Genomic DNA, 17,545 nt, shown 5'->3' with positions numbered 1-17,545 from the left:
AACTTAGCCTGTATAGGGTGTTTCGAAATTACCAAATGTTCTCTTTACCAGAGATCACTCGAGTGATCGGAGGATGATTTTATTCTCAATGAAAAGATAAGCGTTTATTAAACTTTAAGTGATATCTGGCAAATTAAACTGAAAGGAATAACATTGATTTATCTCTTTTGACCATTTTTTAACGAACGAGTTCTCCTAGATGACGCCACGTGAGCGTGAATGCGGTCATCTTTTTGTTGTCGCGAGGAATACCTTTGCATGTCGTTCGTGACATTATTCTATGGTGTTCCATAGATTGACATATGCGTTCTGACGTTGACAGTTACAACGATGGCTGTAAAATGTCAATGAAGATCTGACACGTTTATAAGGGAAATCCATCGAGATCTATACATGATGGATCTGGCTAAATCATTCTTCAACGTTCGTGATCACGAAGGTTACGTCGGGAAAGAGGAGCACAATGTGAGTATTCACGACCAAGTTTAATGCGAATTTTTCGTATCGACCTCAATAAAATTAATAACGCGCAGTATGACATGTCGTCGTCTACTTTGCTCTGATAACATGCTGCTCGTTTATTTTAGAAAAAAATAGAAACAGCTGTCTCCGAGGATGAAGTCGAAGTAGAGGTCGGAGGTTTGTGCTGCGAGACTCTGTCCCCGGCACCAGGTGGCCCGTTTTCAGCGTTGACGCCGTCAATGTGGCCTCAAGACATCCTAGCTAAATTGAATCAACCTGATGATCCGAATTCACAGCCTGAATACAGGTGAGATTTCACCTGTATCCCAAAAATGACACAGAAGTCCTCTAATGTTGATCATAGTGTATGATCCTGACAATCATTCTGTCGATTATCAAATCTAGATTTGACGAATTTGGTTTTCGTGTGGAAGAGGAAGATGGTCCTGAACAGAGTTCAAAGAAGTTGTTGGGGATACCATTTGTTGAAGACCCTCAGCATAGGTCACAATTAGTCACATTTCCTTATGTCATATCCACTGCAAAAATTCTATTAAATTAACAATTTATTCTTTTAGATTGCAATGGGTAGCTCTCTTGGAATTTAGTCACAACAAAGAAGTAGCAGAGCTTTCATGGCAAAATATGGATCGCAGGCTACCACGTACAGATAAATTGCGTGAGATGGTGCGACGTGGCATACCTCATTCCTTGAGACCACAAATTTGGATGCGCATGTCAGGTATGAAATCACAAAGAGAATGAACTTGATCAATTAAATGTTATGGGAATATATTTCTTTATTACAGGAGCACTTCAGAAAAAGTGTTCATCAGAAATCATGTATAAAGACATAGTGAAAGCCTCAAGTAATGATGCATTAATGACAAATAAACAAATAGAGAAAGATCTCCTTCGCATTATGCCAGCCAATGCATGTTTCAGCCATCTCCATAGTACTGGTATACCCCGTCTGAGGCGTGTTATGCGTGCCTTAGCTTGGCTATATCCTGATATTGGGTTTGTACAAATAACAGAATAATATTAATCTTATATTGCGATATAGATATCTATTAATTTTCTTTTGTTTTCTGATGTATCTAGTTATTGTCAAGGCACAGGTACGATGGCAGCGTCGTTATTATTACTTTTGGAAGAGGAAGATGCATTCTGGATGATGGCGACAATAGTGGAAGATTTGTTACCAGCCTCTTATTACTCTTCAACATTGTTAGGTAATATATACTCTGTCAAGATTACACGTGAAATATTTTAAATTTTCAAAATTGACTATCACACAGAATTATAACGCATTAGATTTAATTATTACTTCCTACAGGTATTCAAGCCGACCAAAGAGTACTTCGCACATTAGTAACTAATTACCTCCCCGACATAGATCACGTTTTAGTGCAACACGACATAGAATTAAGTCTCATATCTCTTCACTGGTTTCTGACTTTATTCGCATCAGTTGTACATATGAAAATATTATTGCGGATATGGGATATGTTCCTTTTCGATGGATCTATAGTTTTATTTCAAATCACACTCGGGATGTTAAAAATAAAAGGTATCTATTGCATTTTACTGTGACACATCAGTTTATAACTCATAAGTTAAAATAAATTATGTTATTATAAATCTTTCAGAAACGGACTTGAGATTGTTAGAGAACTCTGCGCAAATATTTAATGCGCTTTCAAACATACCGGGGGACGTCGACGACGTGGACCAATTATTCACTGTATATTTGATATAATTATAAGAATGTGTCATAATTGAGTTAAATTAAAAAATTACTATATTTCATATATATTTTAGGTATCCTTAGAAGTTAGTGGATCATTGACAGATGTATTAATTGAAACTCACAGACGTCGCCATTTGGCGTATTTAATGGCTGATCAGGGTGGATTAGTGGGGAATCCAGATGCTGCACCGAATTTGCCGAAGCAACATTTGAATAGGTATGAGTAACGAAAATATATATCTTACTATTATGCCAACATGGTAACATTATGGTATTAATCGAAATGCTTTTTTATCAGACGTCAAATGAAACGAAATAAATCAATGTTGCAAACGTTTCTATTTGGGAACGATGATGGCGAAGATGATGCGAAATCTAAAAATATTCGTCAAACAGGTACACACAGTTGTAGATATACTTTTCAATAGAATTTATTTATTGTACCTAACTTTATGTGTGAACCTAAAATCCGCAGAAATTCTAGTCGACTTGAGGGAAGCTGTCTTACAAGTGGCGAGGCATTTCATAAACGTCGATCCAAAACTGAACAGTATTATGCTCATAGCAGATTACACTATGGAAAGTCACGCGAAAGACCATGATAATTATGTGAACGTATCGCGAACTCGGAAGAGAAGAGCAAAGGCTTTATTAGGTTTAAATATACAATTTCTATCGTTACATTCTATCTGGTTATAATCTTACGATAACGATGCAACAATAAATTATGTTGCAGACTTTGAAAGACACGATGATGATGAACTCGGTTTTCGAAAGAACGATATAATCACGATAATTAGTCAAAAGGACGAACATTGCTGGGTAGGAGAACTCAATGGATTGAGAGGTAATGTTTGCGATATATATGAAAGTTTTGTGGCATTCTTATTTAACCCGACGACGCATTCCAGGATGGTTTCCCGCGAAATTTGTAGAACTACTAGATGAACGGAGTAAACAATACACGTGCGCTGGTGACGACGCAGTCAGTGAAGCTGTCACTGATTTAGTGAGAGGTACACTATGCCCTACTATGAAAGCGGTATTAGAACATGGTATGAAGAGACCATCATTTTTGGGCGGACCATGTCATCCGTGGCTATTCATAGAAGAGGCTTCCAACAGAGAAGTGGAGAAAGACTTCAATTCCGTTTATAGCCGATTGGTTCTATGCAAAACATACAGATTGGATGAAGATGGTAAAGTTCTGACTCCAGAAGAGGTATACTATAAATGTCAAACTCATTATTAGTACCATTTTTCTTTTTTCTGTATGTTTGATGAACTTAATTTTTCAGTTGTTATATCGTTGCGTTCAGTCTGTGAATTTAACGCATGACAATGCACACGCTCAGATGGATGTAAAATTACGTTCCCTTATCTGCCTCGGATTGAATGAGCAAGTACTGCATTTATGGTTAGAGGTTTTATGTTCATGCGTGGAAGTGGTACAAAAGTGGTGAGTATAAACATATGCTTACTCATTTGTAAGTATATACTGTCTGTTATACAATAGTGTTGCATATGTTTAGGTATCAGCCATGGAGTTTCATAAATAGTCCAGGCTGGGTGCAAATCAAGTGTGAATTGAGGATATTGAGTCAATTTGCGTTTAACTTGAATCCTGACTGGGAACTACCGCCTAAAAAGGAGCAATCGCAGCCTTTGAAAGACGGGGTCCGTGATATGCTAGTCAAACATCATTTATTCAGTTGGGATCTTTAGCGTATTAGCTTAGTTCCATGGTTAAAGAGGCTTTCATTTCTAAACTCTTAAACTTTTATGCATAACAGTGATAGTGTACAAATACCTGATCTCAGTTTTGTTATTATACATGACGTTAATTTATATAACAAATATTACTGACACACATATATATATATATATATATATATATATATATATATATATATATATATATATATATATATAAACTGAAATCTTTCTAATATATAAATCTTGAAAAGCGTATAATTCCGTATTGCGAAATAGATAATTTCAGAAAGAAAATATTGCCACATTTTCAATATAGTGATAAATATATCTGTATGTGCAACAGAAAGATGTTATAATTTAAAAGATATATATTTTTGAGCAGTGCCTTCGACATAAAGATATAATTGAAGAGCGTTTATGTCATTTATAAAATCTTATGAAGAGCATTTGTAAAATTTTCAGTATTATAACAATATAAAAATATTTATTTGTCAGAGAAATATTGTTGAGTATAAATAATTTTAGTTGTATGTACAAGTCGTTTCATATATATTCTTCACACATCGTTCATTGAGCCAAGCGCTTGATCAACGCTCGCGCTTCTTATTGCAACACGGATCTGTAAGATTTTCATCAACGATCTTTATATTGAGCGGTGGCTTTTCTTCCTTCGTATTAGCAATTAAGTCTTCGTCTTCGTCACGTTTTGCGGCAACACGCATAAGCTTGTACTTCTCGACGGTCGTCGTATCAGCGCGTAAATTGTGCACGTCGAAGATGTGTTCGCACTGTATTACTTTGCTGTCTATCGCGAATGTACCGTGGCACGATTTTTTTCTAATGTAAATAAAATGTAAATCCATAACGTTGGTGCCAGTGAGACCCGTCTTCAATAAATCCACGCCTCTCTTGAAGCGCGAGTAAAAATTGTATGTATCGTTATTTAACAGAGTATTCTGAAGCAACATGCGTTCTGCTTCCATCAAATTTAACATCAGAGGATTGATACGGACGTTATCGTCTGTTCGAGCAGAGGCAGACTCTGCTGTGACATTATTGGAACCTCGCACCTGTGGCTCAACGATGAATCTTGCCATTTCCGCATTGCATGATAAATCCTTCTTTGGACTCTCCTCATCCTCGATCTTCTTCGCGTATTTCATCGCTTCCTGAGACGCGATTGATGTGAATTCCTCTTTGGACATGGCTTGAACTCTTTGGTAAAGATCGCACGTTATAGGTACGATGGCGGGATAACCGAATGCACCTGCCGCGTCAGTAGGACCGTCTTGGCCATCTGTACCAGCGCTCAACATCATTACTTCGTAATTAGCTAACGTCGGGCAAATTTTAGTCATTGCAAACAGATCTTGCGAGAAACGCGCAGCTAATTCCTGATTTCTGCCGCCTTTTCCTTCACCTTCCACCAAAACTGTGGGCTCTCCTCCTCCAATTAGAACTAAATCACCAATATTACTGACAATGCATTGATAGATTTCATTTACTTTGTTAGAATCTAATTGAATTGTTGCATTACTGTGCATTAAATCATAGAATTTTTCCAGTGTCAATTCTTGCATAAAGGTACGAATTATTAGGTTCACTATGTGCATGTATGCTATACTGACATCTTTCACATTGCCCTCAACATCATTCTTTAATATTATTGGAGTTAATTTCTTGCGCAATGCTTCTCGCTGTGCAGCTTCTACAGCCATTGTATTGTTCCCTATTATTATGTTTTTCACGTGTTTAAATTGACCAGCTGAATTTAGCAGTGGAGCATCATTGAAGGTCTCCTTGGATGTTAAAATTGTTTTCAAATCACCCTCTAAGGACTGATACAAATCATACTTTCTCAATATAGCAACTACTTCCTCCGTTGTTTTGGCATTGTAAACAGTAGGGCCACTAGCAATCAAATCTATTGGATCATTGACAATATCAGATAATATCAGCGTGATAACAGCAGCAGGATGAGCCATTCGTGCCAAGCCACCGCCTTTCACAAGGGACAATTTCCTTCTTACAATATTGAGCTCTGTGATGCTGGCACCTGCATTCTGAAGCCTCTTACACAGCTGCAACTTGTCCTCGTGGTCGAGAGTGGGTCTCGGCATATACAGCAAGGCCGAGCCTCCTCCTGACACCAAGACTATCAGAGTATCAGTGTCCGTTAATTTTTCCACCAGGTCTATAACACGGTGCGTGGTCTCCAACGATCTGCTGTCCGGTTGATTATCGACGCTACCCTCGCGATATTCGATCACGCTGTCGTGCAACTTCGGAAAGCCGGACTTGTCCTCGGCTCGCCACACAGCATCCATCGACTTGCTCGGAATGCTAACTATACCTTTTTTCAGAGCACCGCCGAGCATCTTTTCGAGCTCCACAGCCATTCCCATAACTGCCTTGCCGAAGCCGACCAAGTAAACATTCTCTTGAAGCGGGTACTTCTCATTGTTAATGTACAGAACATTATCCTGGAATTTCACTTTTTTCTTTATGATCTCGTTCGGAGACACCGCTCTCACAGCGGTGCGAAAGAGATCTGTTAAATGCGACCTAGCCTCTGACAAGAACCCTGTGTCGGTCGTCATATCGCGATGTGGATTCGCGCACTTGGAAAATTGAGTTAGGTTAGGACGGAAAGTTGTGTTATAACTGAAAAATTAAAACACGCATAAATAAAGCAAACACAAAACGCTCGATTTCTAACAAAAATCAAAATACTTGCCGGTGCAAAATGAACTTGAGCAATATCCCTTGACGTGTCATAATCAATTACCAAATACATATGTACGTCTGCGCTTGATTGGAGACATTTTTTGTGAGATAATACTAGAGCCTTTTGCGTTGCGTATAACGTCACACATGTTATGAAATTTAAACAGACCTAAAATTCCGCAAGATATACGACGCACAATTATTCCGTCGTATAATTACATTCCTCACTTCAAATGTGTCTCGGGAATTGATTAAATACGCAATAATTATATCCTTTGCTGTACTACCAATAAAAGTATCAAATTATTTTAAAGTGATAAGTAATTGCTCTTTTGAAAAGGAAAATTTAATAAATTAACTCTTATTGTAAATCATAATTCGTACAATTATTTGACAATTTCGTCACAAAAATTGCAAAGTTCGGGTGAGTCAACGTTTAAGGTATTTGTTGGCCCTGAAAAGGGCCGTTCGTAAATTCCAAGTGATCTTCCAATTTACTTTGAGCTGGTGTACTTGGTTACTGCCTTCGTGCCTTCACTGACCGCGTGCTTGGCCAATTCACCAGGCAATAGCAATCTCACGGCAGTTTGTATTTCCCGGGAGGTGATCGTCGAGCGTTTATTGTAATGCGCCAATCTCGACGCTTCCGCGGCAATTCTCTCGAACACATCGTTCACAAAGCTGTTCATGATGCTCATCGCTTTGCTGGAGATACCGGTGTCCGGGTGCACCTGCTTGAGTACTTTGTAAATGTAAATGGCATAACTCTCCTTCCTCTTCCTTTTTTTCTTCTTGTCGGTCTTGCTGATGTTCTTTTGAGCCTTGCCGGCCTTTTTTACAGCTTTACCGCTAGCTTTAGGTGGCATTCTTAAGAAGTCTCGTCGATTGAACGTCAGATGCAACGATCTTAGTGTCCAAAAGAAGAATGACGCCGTAGCGCTTCCTGCGGTCATTATATATGTACGCTCGTCAGCTGCGACGCACCAATCAGAGGGCCATGAGCTCAGCGCGCGCTCTCATTGGTGGAGGTGCGCTGCCCTCGCCTGATATGAAAGGTCAGCGTGGGCCAAGCGACGCCACAATTCTCTCATTCTTTGTAGAGGAACGATCTCTGCGTTCGTTAGCTGAGCCAAGATGTCTGGTCGCGGAAAGGGCGGTAAAGTCAAGGGAAAGGCGAAGTCTCGCTCGAATAGGGCTGGACTGCAATTCCCCGTTGGTCGTATTCACCGATTGCTGAGAAAGGGAAATTATGCGGAACGCGTCGGTGCCGGTGCTCCGGTCTACTTGGCCGCTGTCATGGAATACCTCGCTGCTGAGGTATTGGAATTGGCTGGCAATGCGGCTCGTGACAACAAGAAGACCAGGATCATTCCCCGTCACTTGCAACTTGCCATACGCAATGACGAAGAATTGAACAAGCTGTTGTCTGGTGTGACCATCGCTCAGGGTGGTGTGTTGCCGAACATCCAAGCTGTATTGCTGCCCAAGAAGACCGAGAAGAAGGCATAAATTCTAACCAGAAATCATACGCAAACGGCCCTTTTCAGGGCCACAAATATTTATAACGATGGAATAATCTATCTTGTCTAGCATTAAAGCTAAACCTAACCTAGCTTTAACCTGTCTCAAACATTTAGGTTATGCACAAACCTTTCATACAGTTAACTGCATATTTCCAATTCTTTTATACAAACGTCAATATATCGATTACTGAGAGAACTTTTATATATATATTTAAAGATTAAGAAATATCATAGGATGTTTTGATGATCATAGGATGATATATTTCAAAATGCACTCGATTAATTGTGGATCGGGGTCTAATTTCATTTAGGTGCATTTAATCTAGTATACATGATATTCTCCAAGAATTACTGAATATTTTTCACGCAGTGAAGTATCTTAATATTTCGTAGAGGAAAATTGAATAACATTTATATAAGTAAGAGATGTTATTTTTTATTACATGCGAAGAGAGAGTTCACGTTGCAGAAGCATCATACGTGATATCTAAGATATTTTCCGTTCAAGGTGTACAAGCTTAGAACTGTAATTTTTGCAAGTGTGTAAAAACAATTCGTGCGGATACTCGACACAGCGCATCACGAAATGGCGCTGGAAGAAAAAATGCCCTTCCACTGTTCGCTTGCCTCACATAACCGCACAAAGGTACTCGCGGTTATTCTCTGTGCGAATCATGCTCGAGCGAGTCTAGTTCCGCTATCTATCTCGTATGATATCGCGTCGAAGTATATATGTACGAAGGATGATGATACGTCAGTATTGAGAAAAATGCGTGATGCATTGTAAAAATTACAATGAAATTACGACTAAACGTTTCCCTCGCTTTTCCTTTCGATCTCGTCGCAACATGCGACACTCCTGAATATCTACCTGCGTCGTATTCTGTCGAAGGATATCGATCTGCTTGAAATACAAGCGTATGTACGTGCAGGAACTACATGTAATTTCGTAAAAACTACGTATAAATTGATTATTGCATGAAAGAAACTACATAACCCTCATTTTCGTGCATTATCTCCGAGTCTGTACGGTGTGGCATCAAGCAGGCAATAATAAGCGTATCTTAACATATTTTTTGCAATATTGAGGAGAATTTTATCGAACCGTTCGGCCTGTCTTCATTGCGTTACAAGCCACCTTGATATAACGCTTGGTTCGTGAGCGTTCAGTTCTACCGAGAGCTCGGATTTTCAGCGTAGAAAGCGTGAAACAGCTGCAGCCGGCGTTGGCCAATGAGCTCGCTCGACAACCACGCAACGCGATTGGTGCAGCGCAGTTCACCTCGTTCTGTATAAAAACAAGGCCAGTCTACTGCACGGCTCACTCGACGACCAGACTTCGATTGGTTAACACCCAGTTCTACGACGTTTGAGATTGTCCCTGTTGACTCGATATCATGCCGCCGAAAGCCAGCGGAAAGGCCGTGAAAAAAGCCGGCAAGGCCCAGAAGAGCATCAGCAAGACTGATAAGAAGAAAAGGAAGAAGAGGAAGGAGAGCTATGCTATCTACATCTATAAAGTGCTGAAGCAAGTACACCCGGACACCGGAATCTCCAGCAAAGCTATGAGCATCATGAATAGTTTTGTGAACGACGTATTCGAGAGAATCGCTGCTGAGGCATCTAGACTGGCACACTACAATAAAAGATCGACGATCACTTCTCGTGAGATACAGACGGCCGTCAGACTGTTGCTACCCGGCGAATTGGCCAAGCACGCAGTCAGCGAAGGTACAAAAGCAGTGACAAAATACACCAGCTCCAAATGAATTCGACGCCTATCCACACGCATCGGCCCTTTTCAGGGCCAAAATTTCTTAAAACTTGGATCTTCTTCTGCTCGCAATATCATAGCTTTACTTCATATTTATACATTATTTCCTGTGTTATAACCTGTTAGTAACGAATGAATTGCAAGATTTCGACGAGTTTCGCAACGTATTTGTGTTTAATGCAAGAATTCTTTTGTTAAGTAAGTTGCGTTGTAAGTTGTTTCGTTGAATAGAATTATTCTAATGTTCATCGGAGTAAAAATGAATAAATGCAGATTCTCCAAAGAGGTTCGCGACTCTAATGTAGATAAAACGTTAAAATAAATTATCGAACAGAAACTAAAAAAGCACGGAATTTACAGAAATGTTTATATTATTAAAGTTATATCTGACCTTTTTTGTTTATAACTTTAGTTTTAATCTTGTTTAGTATCATGTTTGACTATTGGGATTTATGCTTGACTGAAAATACATTACTTCTTTTCTGATTTTACTAATCCATATTGTACAATCGCATATATATATTTCGTAATATAAATTGTGCAAATTATTTGTTCGTCTATTTTTTAAGTCTAGTTTTTTATATTGTATTCTCGAAATTCTAATATTTTAAAGTTATATCGATTCTCAAAAACTAAATTTATGCTTTCAATAATTTTCCAAGCAAATTATCTAAAATACATTGAAGATAATTAGTTAAAATCATAGTAATTGCTGTACTCAGGAAGAAATTCCACGTTTGATATTAGTGGCCCTGAAAAGGGCCGATTGTATTTGTGATGTAGTCGAATAGTCATATTTAACCGCCGAAACCATAAAGGGTTCTGCCTTGACGCTTCAGCGCGTAGACGACGTCCATGGCGGTTACGGTCTTCCTTTTGGCATGCTCGGTGTAAGTAACCGCGTCACGAATCACGTTCTCGAGGAACACCTTTAGGACACCACGCGTTTCTTCATAGATCAAGCCGGAGATACGCTTGACGCCGCCACGACGTGCGAGACGACGAATGGCGGGTTTGGTGATGCCCTGGATGTTATCACGCAGTACTTTGCGATGCCGCTTCGCTCCTCCTTTTCCCAATCCCTTTCCTCCCTTTCCGCGACCAGTCATATCGATCTATCTAAAATGTGATTGCTAAGTACTTCCTCTAACCAAAGCAGAGAACGAGTGAATCAGCTCTTCCATACCACCATCTATTTATACCCTGGTTACTCAAGCCTCCCTACTCCAGCGACATCCACCAATAGGAACATCGCTTCATCCGTTGCATCTGTTCTCCTTACCCTCCTCGCATCAGCCAATCAAAACACGCATATTTACAAAAGAACATTTTTTAGCAAAATATTTGACAAATCTTTGTTGTTGGATTACAATTTAATTGGATTCTCTATAATTCACTATCCTGTATTACTGAATAGTTTACACAATAGCTACTATTTTGCAGATGTAGGTGCAGGATTACGCCTCAGAATGTATCATACTTGAAATCGCCATTAGTGCTATTGTCTTTCATTTAGCCGGTATATTTAATAAAAATGCATTTTGCGTAATACACGCGACATCACGTTATAAGACCGTATTTTTGTGTATCCATCAAAGGGATTAAAGTCCTGATGCAAATTCGATGATGTAATGCTCCACCATAGGTAAAACAGTCAATTCAATTGCAGGTTTGCAGATTTTGATTGCAGATTTGATTTTTATTGTTCTTTATTCCTGCGAAATTTAACAGCGGAACGTAGCGAAAAATCTTTAGAAATATTCGTTAACGTCTATTGGCAAGTGATTCCGGTGAAACTAGCATATACTGCAAGAAAATCAGAAGTTACAGTCGTCTGTGGAAAACGTGGAAAAATGCTATCGATCGCATTTGGCTATCTCAATTTCTGGGTGTGAATCCGAGTGTTTAAAATGTTTAGGTCGTGTTAAGTATAAACTTAAAAAGGAAAATATATAACTAGTTTAGAGCAGCTGTCTTGTCTTCCCAATCTGCAGTTTATCAAGATGTATTAGGTAATAATGCTGATTGAATTTTAAACTGATACGAATGCATTCTCTCTTGTTTATGCTAAGTGTATCGCTATTATGTTGAAAGATATTCAATGAACAAGTGGAGAATGAACTGAAACGGCTAATTTATAAAAGTATTAGGTTTTTTCAAGACTAACAATCTTTCTCAAAGGAATATTCTCATCTAGGAGCGAAGGGGCAATGAATATTCTTAACCAGAAGTTAAATACACTAACTAGAGGTCCTAAACAGATTTTTAATTGTATTGCATCATTAAGTCAGCATTCACAAAAAGATATGATTCATTATTGAATAATAAATTGTACTCTACATTGTTATATTGACATGTGCAACATAACCTTAGATGTTGAAATTGTATTCCAACTTTAATGAAATATATGGTTTTTCATTCATTTTATAATCTAATAGGAAGAAATACTTCTTCTTTATAAAGGTTTATTTTTGTAGGAAGGATAATGAATATACAAATATAATTTCAAATATATATACATTACATATATTTAATTTAGTGTTATCACTTGATACAGTATTAACTTGCAATTTTGTAAAAATGAGACGACAAATTACTTGGTAAATATTTATAAGAAAATGATTAATTTATTTGATTAATGATGCCACCATGGCTCATATTAAACGACTTGAAAAGTCATTTTAACATTCTATATCTTATATATATATATATATAATGTATGTCCAATTTTAATAGCTTAGCTCAGGTAAAGTTGTCTCACATGCGATTCAATGTACTTTGGATTGATCGTAGATTTGCTATTTCTCTGGCAAGATCACAACCATTAGGTTTGCTGAAGAGTGTTGTTAAGCACTTCGAAATAACATCTTGGCATTTTGTAATTATTTTTCTCCTGCATTAAAAGAAACAAGTTTTATATTATAACTAAGTTCATAATGTTATAATTTCAATGTAGATTAAAAATATATGATACAGTTTTTATCTCTACAAAGCTGAATTTTTTCTCATTTTTAATTTGTGAAACAAGATTTGATAGATTGCGGATAACACTAACCTGATAAAGCTGTTTGTAACATTTGAATGTGATATAAAATAATGCACTAAGTTTGCTGTTGATTCAATCAGATGAAATTCATTACCTTCATTTAACCAAGTACGTGTATTTTTGCCGATCATTCTAAAAGCAAGATAATGTATGATTATTTTGGAATACAAGAGCACAAATATTTGTATTCTTGTATTATATTTATGCTTACTTGTCATAAATATCTAGAAGATCTTCCATAGCTATTCCCAATTCTAAAAATCCAGTTATAATGCCAGTATTAGATACTTTATATTTACATGCTTTTATTTCCAATTGTTTTACTAAAAAGTCTGCAACATACATGAAAGAAATTAAAGAACATTCGTATATATGAAATAATAATATAAACTTGAGTTTTTCTGAGAAATCTGTAGAATATAATTACCAATTGGGAAACAGTGCGGTGATCCAACATATTCTTGACCAAGTAATTTAATTTTACTCATTAAAATGGTCATTTTATCTTCGTTGGAGGGAGCTGTCGCATTTTCTAATTCTACAAACAAAATTTCTTAAAAATAAAAAAGATTTAATACGATATTCAAAATTTTGTCACATACCATTATCAATTATATTCGTCCAAATCCCTTTGATTAACATATCATCTTGATGACCTGAGCAATGAATTATAGCCAATTTGCATTCCCAAAGCTGTAAGGGCTCTGCATATTCTTCGTATAACTGTAAATAATATTCTGTAGTAGTTTTACGAAACGCAGAATAATTTATATAAAAAAATTACAAACCTGTGTGATATCAAGCAGTGAAGAATTCAATCTCAACTTTGCATCTTTCACTGTCATGGAATCGTGCAAACTTTGCTGATTGTTTGTTATATTATTGATAATATCAAGTATCTATATATTGAAAGCAGACGATTGTTGCAGATATATACATATACGTACATAATATAACGTATTAATAAAGCAAGAAATATACACATACATACCTTTTGTTGCATTCGAGCTATTTCTAATTTATCTTCTAATTCGCGTAAGAAGATTCCAAGGTAAGGAGCATATCCAGTTTGATGACTTCGCATGCATGCAACCGCTCGTGCTAAATACTCTACTCTTTCTGGTAATGATATATCTGACCTATGATGAATATTAATTATTTTATATCTGTTTTACAAAATGATTTTACAATACAAGTAACGTATCGTGTACATACCCGACTTTGCTGGCTAAAGAATCCAAGATTTTCGCCGCAGCTGCATGGTTCTTGTTTCTCTCATAAAACTGCCATAGTAACTCGGGCGCATTGACGCGATTGAGATATGTCTCTAACGACGGTGCAGCAAGCGCGACCAGTTCACCATGGAGTCCTTTCTCTATCATCCAAGTATAAATGGAAGAATGCAGTGTCTCACATAGAGCCTGCAGTGCGTCGCCTATGATCTCATGTAACTAAAAATACATTAATGTTAAAACTGTTATTGTAGATGATCAGAAAAATCGGATAACTTACTATTTCTTTCGCCGGTGTTATAGCGGTAATAGAAGTAGTTAGCAAGGGAGGTCCGGGTTTGCTCGGTATGGTCGGAGTTAAAGGACTAGAAAGACTTTGTTGATACAAGTGATCCAACATTGCAATGAATTCCTTATAAATTTCTAAACTATAAGAAATACAGAGAAAATGAATCATGTTGCTAAGATTATTCACTGCTATCCAGAAGAATATGTATCGTTATATATTTTATGTTGTGTACTATAACGTATGTATACCGTTTCATAAAGGCTATATTTCCCTCTTGATCCTCCAAAGGCTCGTTATTCTTGTAATAATGTGAGGCGGCATTGTTGGGATCTATTCTTTCTGCACAACAGATACATAATTCGAGTACTCCCATATAGAATTGGCACGCCACAAACTGCTGACACACCGCGGCCAAATTCAACCTGGGCGCTACCTCCTTGCAGAGCTGCGTATATATTTAACAAATGAGTCAAATTACATTTTGCGCGAATATTGTTGTAACATACCTTTAAAGCAGATTGCAGATGCAGTTCTTTCTCTTCAGGATTTGTGCAACTTTTTGCTTTCAGAATAATTTCATTCGCCTAAATTTTCACAATTACCATTTTTAATTATGAATATTCGATAAGAGTATTGACAATTACACGCTATTATCAGTATTACCTTAGAACAAACAGCATCTTCGGATCTATATAAATTCGGGCATACCTCCCTCAATTTCGCGCTTACGGAATCCACCGATGCATTATCTCCAAGATAGCTGGAAAATATTAATTGTAAATTATTCTCTGCTACATTTTTAGAAAATTCATAATACAAACTTACCTATCGATTAAATGAACGATAAGTAGAGAAGATATCTCATGGCCTATCAAAATCAAGTCTCTAAAGGTAGCTGTTGAAAACTGAGTGATCTGATCCTAAAAGACAATCGAAATGCATATTTTGACTGTACATCATAAAAATAAGAGGCAAACATATGATGCGGTATATGTAAAGTTAAATAATAACCTTCGTTAAACAGTTCACAATATTGCTTAATTGATTCTCACATAATATCTTCCATAAACCTAATACTTCGCAGGCATGTGTGATAAAAACTTTTAGAGCATCTAATGAATTCCTTTCTTCTACGATAGGCTCTTGAAAATGACTTGTAATGGTTGTTTCAAAGCCAGTGGTTATACTTCTGGTTGCGTTTTGCCTAAAAACATGTATATTTAGTTTTAATTTGAAATTAACTTTCAAGTATTGTAATCGATTGAAATAGCATTTTGGCGCAAAAAAATATTTCCAAAATAAATTTTTTTGATATTAAAATATAAAACATTTTGATAATATACATACTGTTTTGTGATATGCGTATTTTTATTCAAGAAAGATCTCAATGCTTGCAAATGTCCTAAAATCCAAGCTATTTGTGACGCTGGTACTGTACTGGATATCTGAAAAAGTATATAAATATTATTTAATATATTTCCAACAATACAAATGAAATAACATAATTATAGGATTATTTCTCTTTAGTATCTCATTTACCTGACTTTTATTATTTACTATTTCTTGTTTTATACATCTTATGTTCCATATTGGACGAAGTATCCTTCCTACGTATAAGTATAACCCGCTGTGTTTTGCAGAGAAGTGTTGTAAAGCGATATCGGTGGTAAGTCCCATTTGAGCGTGTGATCGGAAGGGTTGAGTTCTAGAGTCAAAAGTTGGCACTCTGGGTGTGGATGTACGTAAATCTATTAAATTAAAAATAAAATTAATTTAAAAACATGAAAAACAGATATTTGTCGGATATTTACGTTTCACATAGCCCGAAATAATTTATGAGATGTGATGTACACACCTGGATTTATACTAGAAAAACCACTATGCATGTCAATGGGGAGACCTATTCCTGCTGTTCTTTGGCCGCCATATAAAAAGAATGCACGAGTAGCCCATTCGGATAACTGATGCCAAAAATATTCAGATCAGTAGCATTCGCAATATCGAAATAACGCAAATATCAACGTGAGCATCACAAACCTGGGCGTTCTGAGAACTCGCAAGCGTCGCTAAAATAAGGCACGTGGCACACGCTTGTTCTAGAGATTGCGTTTGAAAATACGCACGCACTGATTCAGTGTCAGGTCCGCGTTGTTCCAAAAGTAGTTGACGCAAGATATCCACAGGACGTATTTGCATTAAAATTATTGCGCCCTGCAACAAAACGATTGAATTATCAATGAATATAATACGAAATGAATAAGAGTATGGAATAAAAATATATCTATCATATATATATGTATATATATATATATATATATACTTGTGCTGTCAAAAATATGAATTTTCTCGGCGGTTCCATATGTTGCCGTACTAGCAGAGGAGGTTCACCCTGAGGACTATTTTGCTTCTCAATGTGTATAGCTGAATCTCCTATGATCTCTTCCATAGCCCAAGCTGGACTATCGAGAGATAGGATACTCTGAGTCTCGGCTAAATAATTTGTAAATGGATAGGCATCGTTGCTTAAACACCATGCACTTTCAGTGTCACCGCCACAAACAAGAATAAGAGTACCTAACAATTATTTCAACATGATACAAATATTACAATACACCTAATGTTTTATTCATATAAGTCAATAAAAAATGTTTTAATCAAATTGAAGTATTTAATGCTATGAATAGGTAATTTACCTTTTCTATAATATGCCATCTGCACTTTCCGTGGTCTCATTACAGGAGCATTTGCAGCGTAACCTGGTGGTAATCTAACATGTATCAATTGCAGACCTTGCGGTCTACTCGTAGGGTTCGTAACTGAAGTACAGCTGAAGTAAAAACGAGTTCCCGTTGCTGCGACTACAACCAAATTTAAATGCACTGATTCAGATTCTGTTATGGCTGATATGCTCACAAGGGGTCGAAAATTGTTACTATCCAGAGTTCTAGAAAAAGAAAAAATATTAACTCGATATCATCAATATATATATATATATATATATATATATATATATATATATATAT

At 36.9% G+C, this 17,545-nt stretch overlaps 7 protein-coding genes across 8 annotated transcripts in view; 3 read left to right on the top strand and 4 right to left on the bottom strand.

Annotated features, from left to right (window-relative positions):
* The first annotated feature begins 3 nt into the window (after nucleotides 1–3).
* LOC116843004 (small G protein signaling modulator 3 homolog) lies at nucleotides 4–4,796 on the top strand. Its single transcript, XM_032812949.1, has 15 exons — nucleotides 4–465; nucleotides 588–769; nucleotides 868–966; nucleotides 1,041–1,204; nucleotides 1,272–1,482; nucleotides 1,567–1,697; nucleotides 1,802–2,035; nucleotides 2,115–2,209; nucleotides 2,287–2,432; nucleotides 2,514–2,611; nucleotides 2,691–2,870; nucleotides 2,952–3,062; nucleotides 3,127–3,437; nucleotides 3,514–3,674; nucleotides 3,748–4,796. The coding sequence occupies exons 1-15, from the start codon at nucleotides 394–396 to the stop codon at nucleotides 3,938–3,940; spliced, it is 2,388 nt and encodes a 795-aa protein (XP_032668840.1). The 5' UTR covers nucleotides 4–393; the 3' UTR covers nucleotides 3,941–4,796.
* LOC116843011 (glycerate kinase) lies at nucleotides 4,396–6,822 on the bottom strand. The gene is made up of 2 exons (XM_032812963.1): nucleotides 6,669–6,822; nucleotides 4,396–6,595 (listed from the first exon to the last, which is right to left on the bottom strand). Exons 1-2 carry the CDS (start codon nucleotides 6,707–6,709, stop codon nucleotides 4,519–4,521), a joined length of 2,118 nt encoding a protein of 705 aa, XP_032668854.1. The 5' UTR covers nucleotides 6,710–6,822; the 3' UTR covers nucleotides 4,396–4,518.
* A 166-nt stretch (nucleotides 6,823–6,988) lies between these two features.
* LOC116843027 (histone H2B) lies at nucleotides 6,989–7,569 on the bottom strand. Its single transcript, XM_032813022.1, has one exon. The coding sequence runs from the start codon at nucleotides 7,522–7,524 to the stop codon at nucleotides 7,153–7,155; it is 372 nt and encodes a 123-aa protein (XP_032668913.1). The 5' UTR covers nucleotides 7,525–7,569; the 3' UTR covers nucleotides 6,989–7,152.
* A 183-nt stretch (nucleotides 7,570–7,752) lies between these two features.
* On the top strand, nucleotides 7,753–9,358 carry LOC116842162 (histone H2A). Its single transcript, XM_032810961.1, has one exon. The coding sequence runs from the start codon at nucleotides 7,793–7,795 to the stop codon at nucleotides 8,165–8,167; it is 375 nt and encodes a 124-aa protein (XP_032666852.1). The 5' UTR covers nucleotides 7,753–7,792; the 3' UTR covers nucleotides 8,168–9,358.
* A 122-nt stretch (nucleotides 9,359–9,480) lies between these two features.
* Nucleotides 9,481–9,991, top strand: LOC116842172 (histone H2B-like). Its single transcript, XM_032810973.1, has one exon. The coding sequence runs from the start codon at nucleotides 9,579–9,581 to the stop codon at nucleotides 9,948–9,950; it is 372 nt and encodes a 123-aa protein (XP_032666864.1). The 5' UTR covers nucleotides 9,481–9,578; the 3' UTR covers nucleotides 9,951–9,991.
* Nucleotides 9,992–10,588: 597 nt separating this feature from the next.
* LOC116842179 (histone H4) lies at nucleotides 10,589–11,135 on the bottom strand. Its single transcript, XM_032810985.1, has one exon. The coding sequence runs from the start codon at nucleotides 11,062–11,064 to the stop codon at nucleotides 10,753–10,755; it is 312 nt and encodes a 103-aa protein (XP_032666876.1). The 5' UTR covers nucleotides 11,065–11,135; the 3' UTR covers nucleotides 10,589–10,752.
* A 1,320-nt stretch (nucleotides 11,136–12,455) lies between these two features.
* Nucleotides 12,456–17,545, bottom strand: part of LOC116841246 (nuclear pore complex protein Nup155) — a 7,062-nt gene continuing 1,972 nt past the window's right edge. Inside the window, exons 8-27 of one of the 2 annotated variants that reach the window (XM_032808953.1) lie at nucleotides 17,216–17,466; nucleotides 16,843–17,096; nucleotides 16,560–16,733; nucleotides 16,378–16,483; nucleotides 16,062–16,270; nucleotides 15,870–15,967; nucleotides 15,534–15,726; nucleotides 15,348–15,442; nucleotides 15,186–15,282; nucleotides 15,029–15,106; nucleotides 14,771–14,967; nucleotides 14,514–14,661; nucleotides 14,217–14,452; nucleotides 13,993–14,140; nucleotides 13,790–13,900; nucleotides 13,604–13,724; nucleotides 13,429–13,554; nucleotides 13,213–13,333; nucleotides 13,011–13,133; nucleotides 12,456–12,848 (exon numbers count right to left, since the gene is read on the bottom strand). In XM_032808953.1, the coding sequence (XP_032664844.1) occupies nucleotides 12,713–12,848; nucleotides 13,011–13,133; nucleotides 13,213–13,333; nucleotides 13,429–13,554; nucleotides 13,604–13,724; nucleotides 13,790–13,900; nucleotides 13,993–14,140; nucleotides 14,217–14,452; nucleotides 14,514–14,661; nucleotides 14,771–14,967; nucleotides 15,029–15,106; nucleotides 15,186–15,282; nucleotides 15,348–15,442; nucleotides 15,534–15,726; nucleotides 15,870–15,967; nucleotides 16,062–16,270; nucleotides 16,378–16,483; nucleotides 16,560–16,733; nucleotides 16,843–17,096; nucleotides 17,216–17,466 (3,022 nt within the window). In that variant the 3' untranslated portion in view covers nucleotides 12,456–12,712. The remainder of the gene's footprint in view (nucleotides 12,849–13,010; nucleotides 13,134–13,212; nucleotides 13,334–13,428; nucleotides 13,555–13,603; nucleotides 13,725–13,789; nucleotides 13,901–13,992; nucleotides 14,141–14,216; nucleotides 14,453–14,513; nucleotides 14,662–14,770; nucleotides 14,968–15,028; nucleotides 15,107–15,185; nucleotides 15,283–15,347; nucleotides 15,443–15,533; nucleotides 15,727–15,869; nucleotides 15,968–16,061; nucleotides 16,271–16,377; nucleotides 16,484–16,559; nucleotides 16,734–16,842; nucleotides 17,097–17,215; nucleotides 17,467–17,545) is intronic. The other variant, XM_032808964.1, reaches the window with a different exon arrangement.

Source organism: Odontomachus brunneus, unplaced genomic scaffold (assembly GCF_010583005.1).
Source record: "Odontomachus brunneus isolate Ranch 3 - 2012 unplaced genomic scaffold, Obru_v1 Obru_scaffold_002, whole genome shotgun sequence".
Classification (NCBI taxonomy): domain Eukaryota; kingdom Metazoa; phylum Arthropoda; class Insecta; order Hymenoptera; family Formicidae; genus Odontomachus; species Odontomachus brunneus.
This window is presented reverse-complemented; position numbering and strand designations above follow the sequence as displayed.

What these genes read in the sequence shown, in the direction of transcription:
- LOC116843004 (XM_032812949.1), top strand. Translation starts at nt 394, where the DNA reads ATGATGGATCTGGCTAAATCATTCTTCAACGTTCGTGATCACGAAGGT. An exon ending in TGGCTATATCCTGATATTGG is followed by an intron (nt 1,483 to 1,566) that starts GTTTGTACAAAT and finishes TGATGTATCTAG; the next exon opens with TTATTGTCAAGGCACAGGTA. An exon ending in TTACTCTTCAACATTGTTAG is followed by an intron (nt 1,698 to 1,801) that starts GTAATATATACT and finishes TACTTCCTACAG; the next exon opens with GTATTCAAGCCGACCAAAGA.
- LOC116843011 (XM_032812963.1), bottom strand. Translation starts at nt 6,709, where the DNA reads ATGACACGTCAAGGGATATTGCTCAAGTTCATTTTGCACCG. An exon ending in CTCAAGTTCATTTTGCACCG is followed by an intron (nt 6,596 to 6,668) that starts GCAAGTATTTTG and finishes TTAATTTTTCAG; the next exon opens with TTATAACACAACTTTCCGTC.
- LOC116843027 (XM_032813022.1), bottom strand. Translation starts at nt 7,524, where the DNA reads ATGCCACCTAAAGCTAGCGGTAAAGCTGTAAAAAAGGCCGGCAAGGCT.
- LOC116842162 (XM_032810961.1), top strand. Translation starts at nt 7,793, where the DNA reads ATGTCTGGTCGCGGAAAGGGCGGTAAAGTCAAGGGAAAGGCGAAGTCT.
- LOC116842172 (XM_032810973.1), top strand. Translation starts at nt 9,579, where the DNA reads ATGCCGCCGAAAGCCAGCGGAAAGGCCGTGAAAAAAGCCGGCAAGGCC.
- LOC116842179 (XM_032810985.1), bottom strand. Translation starts at nt 11,064, where the DNA reads ATGACTGGTCGCGGAAAGGGAGGAAAGGGATTGGGAAAAGGAGGAGCG.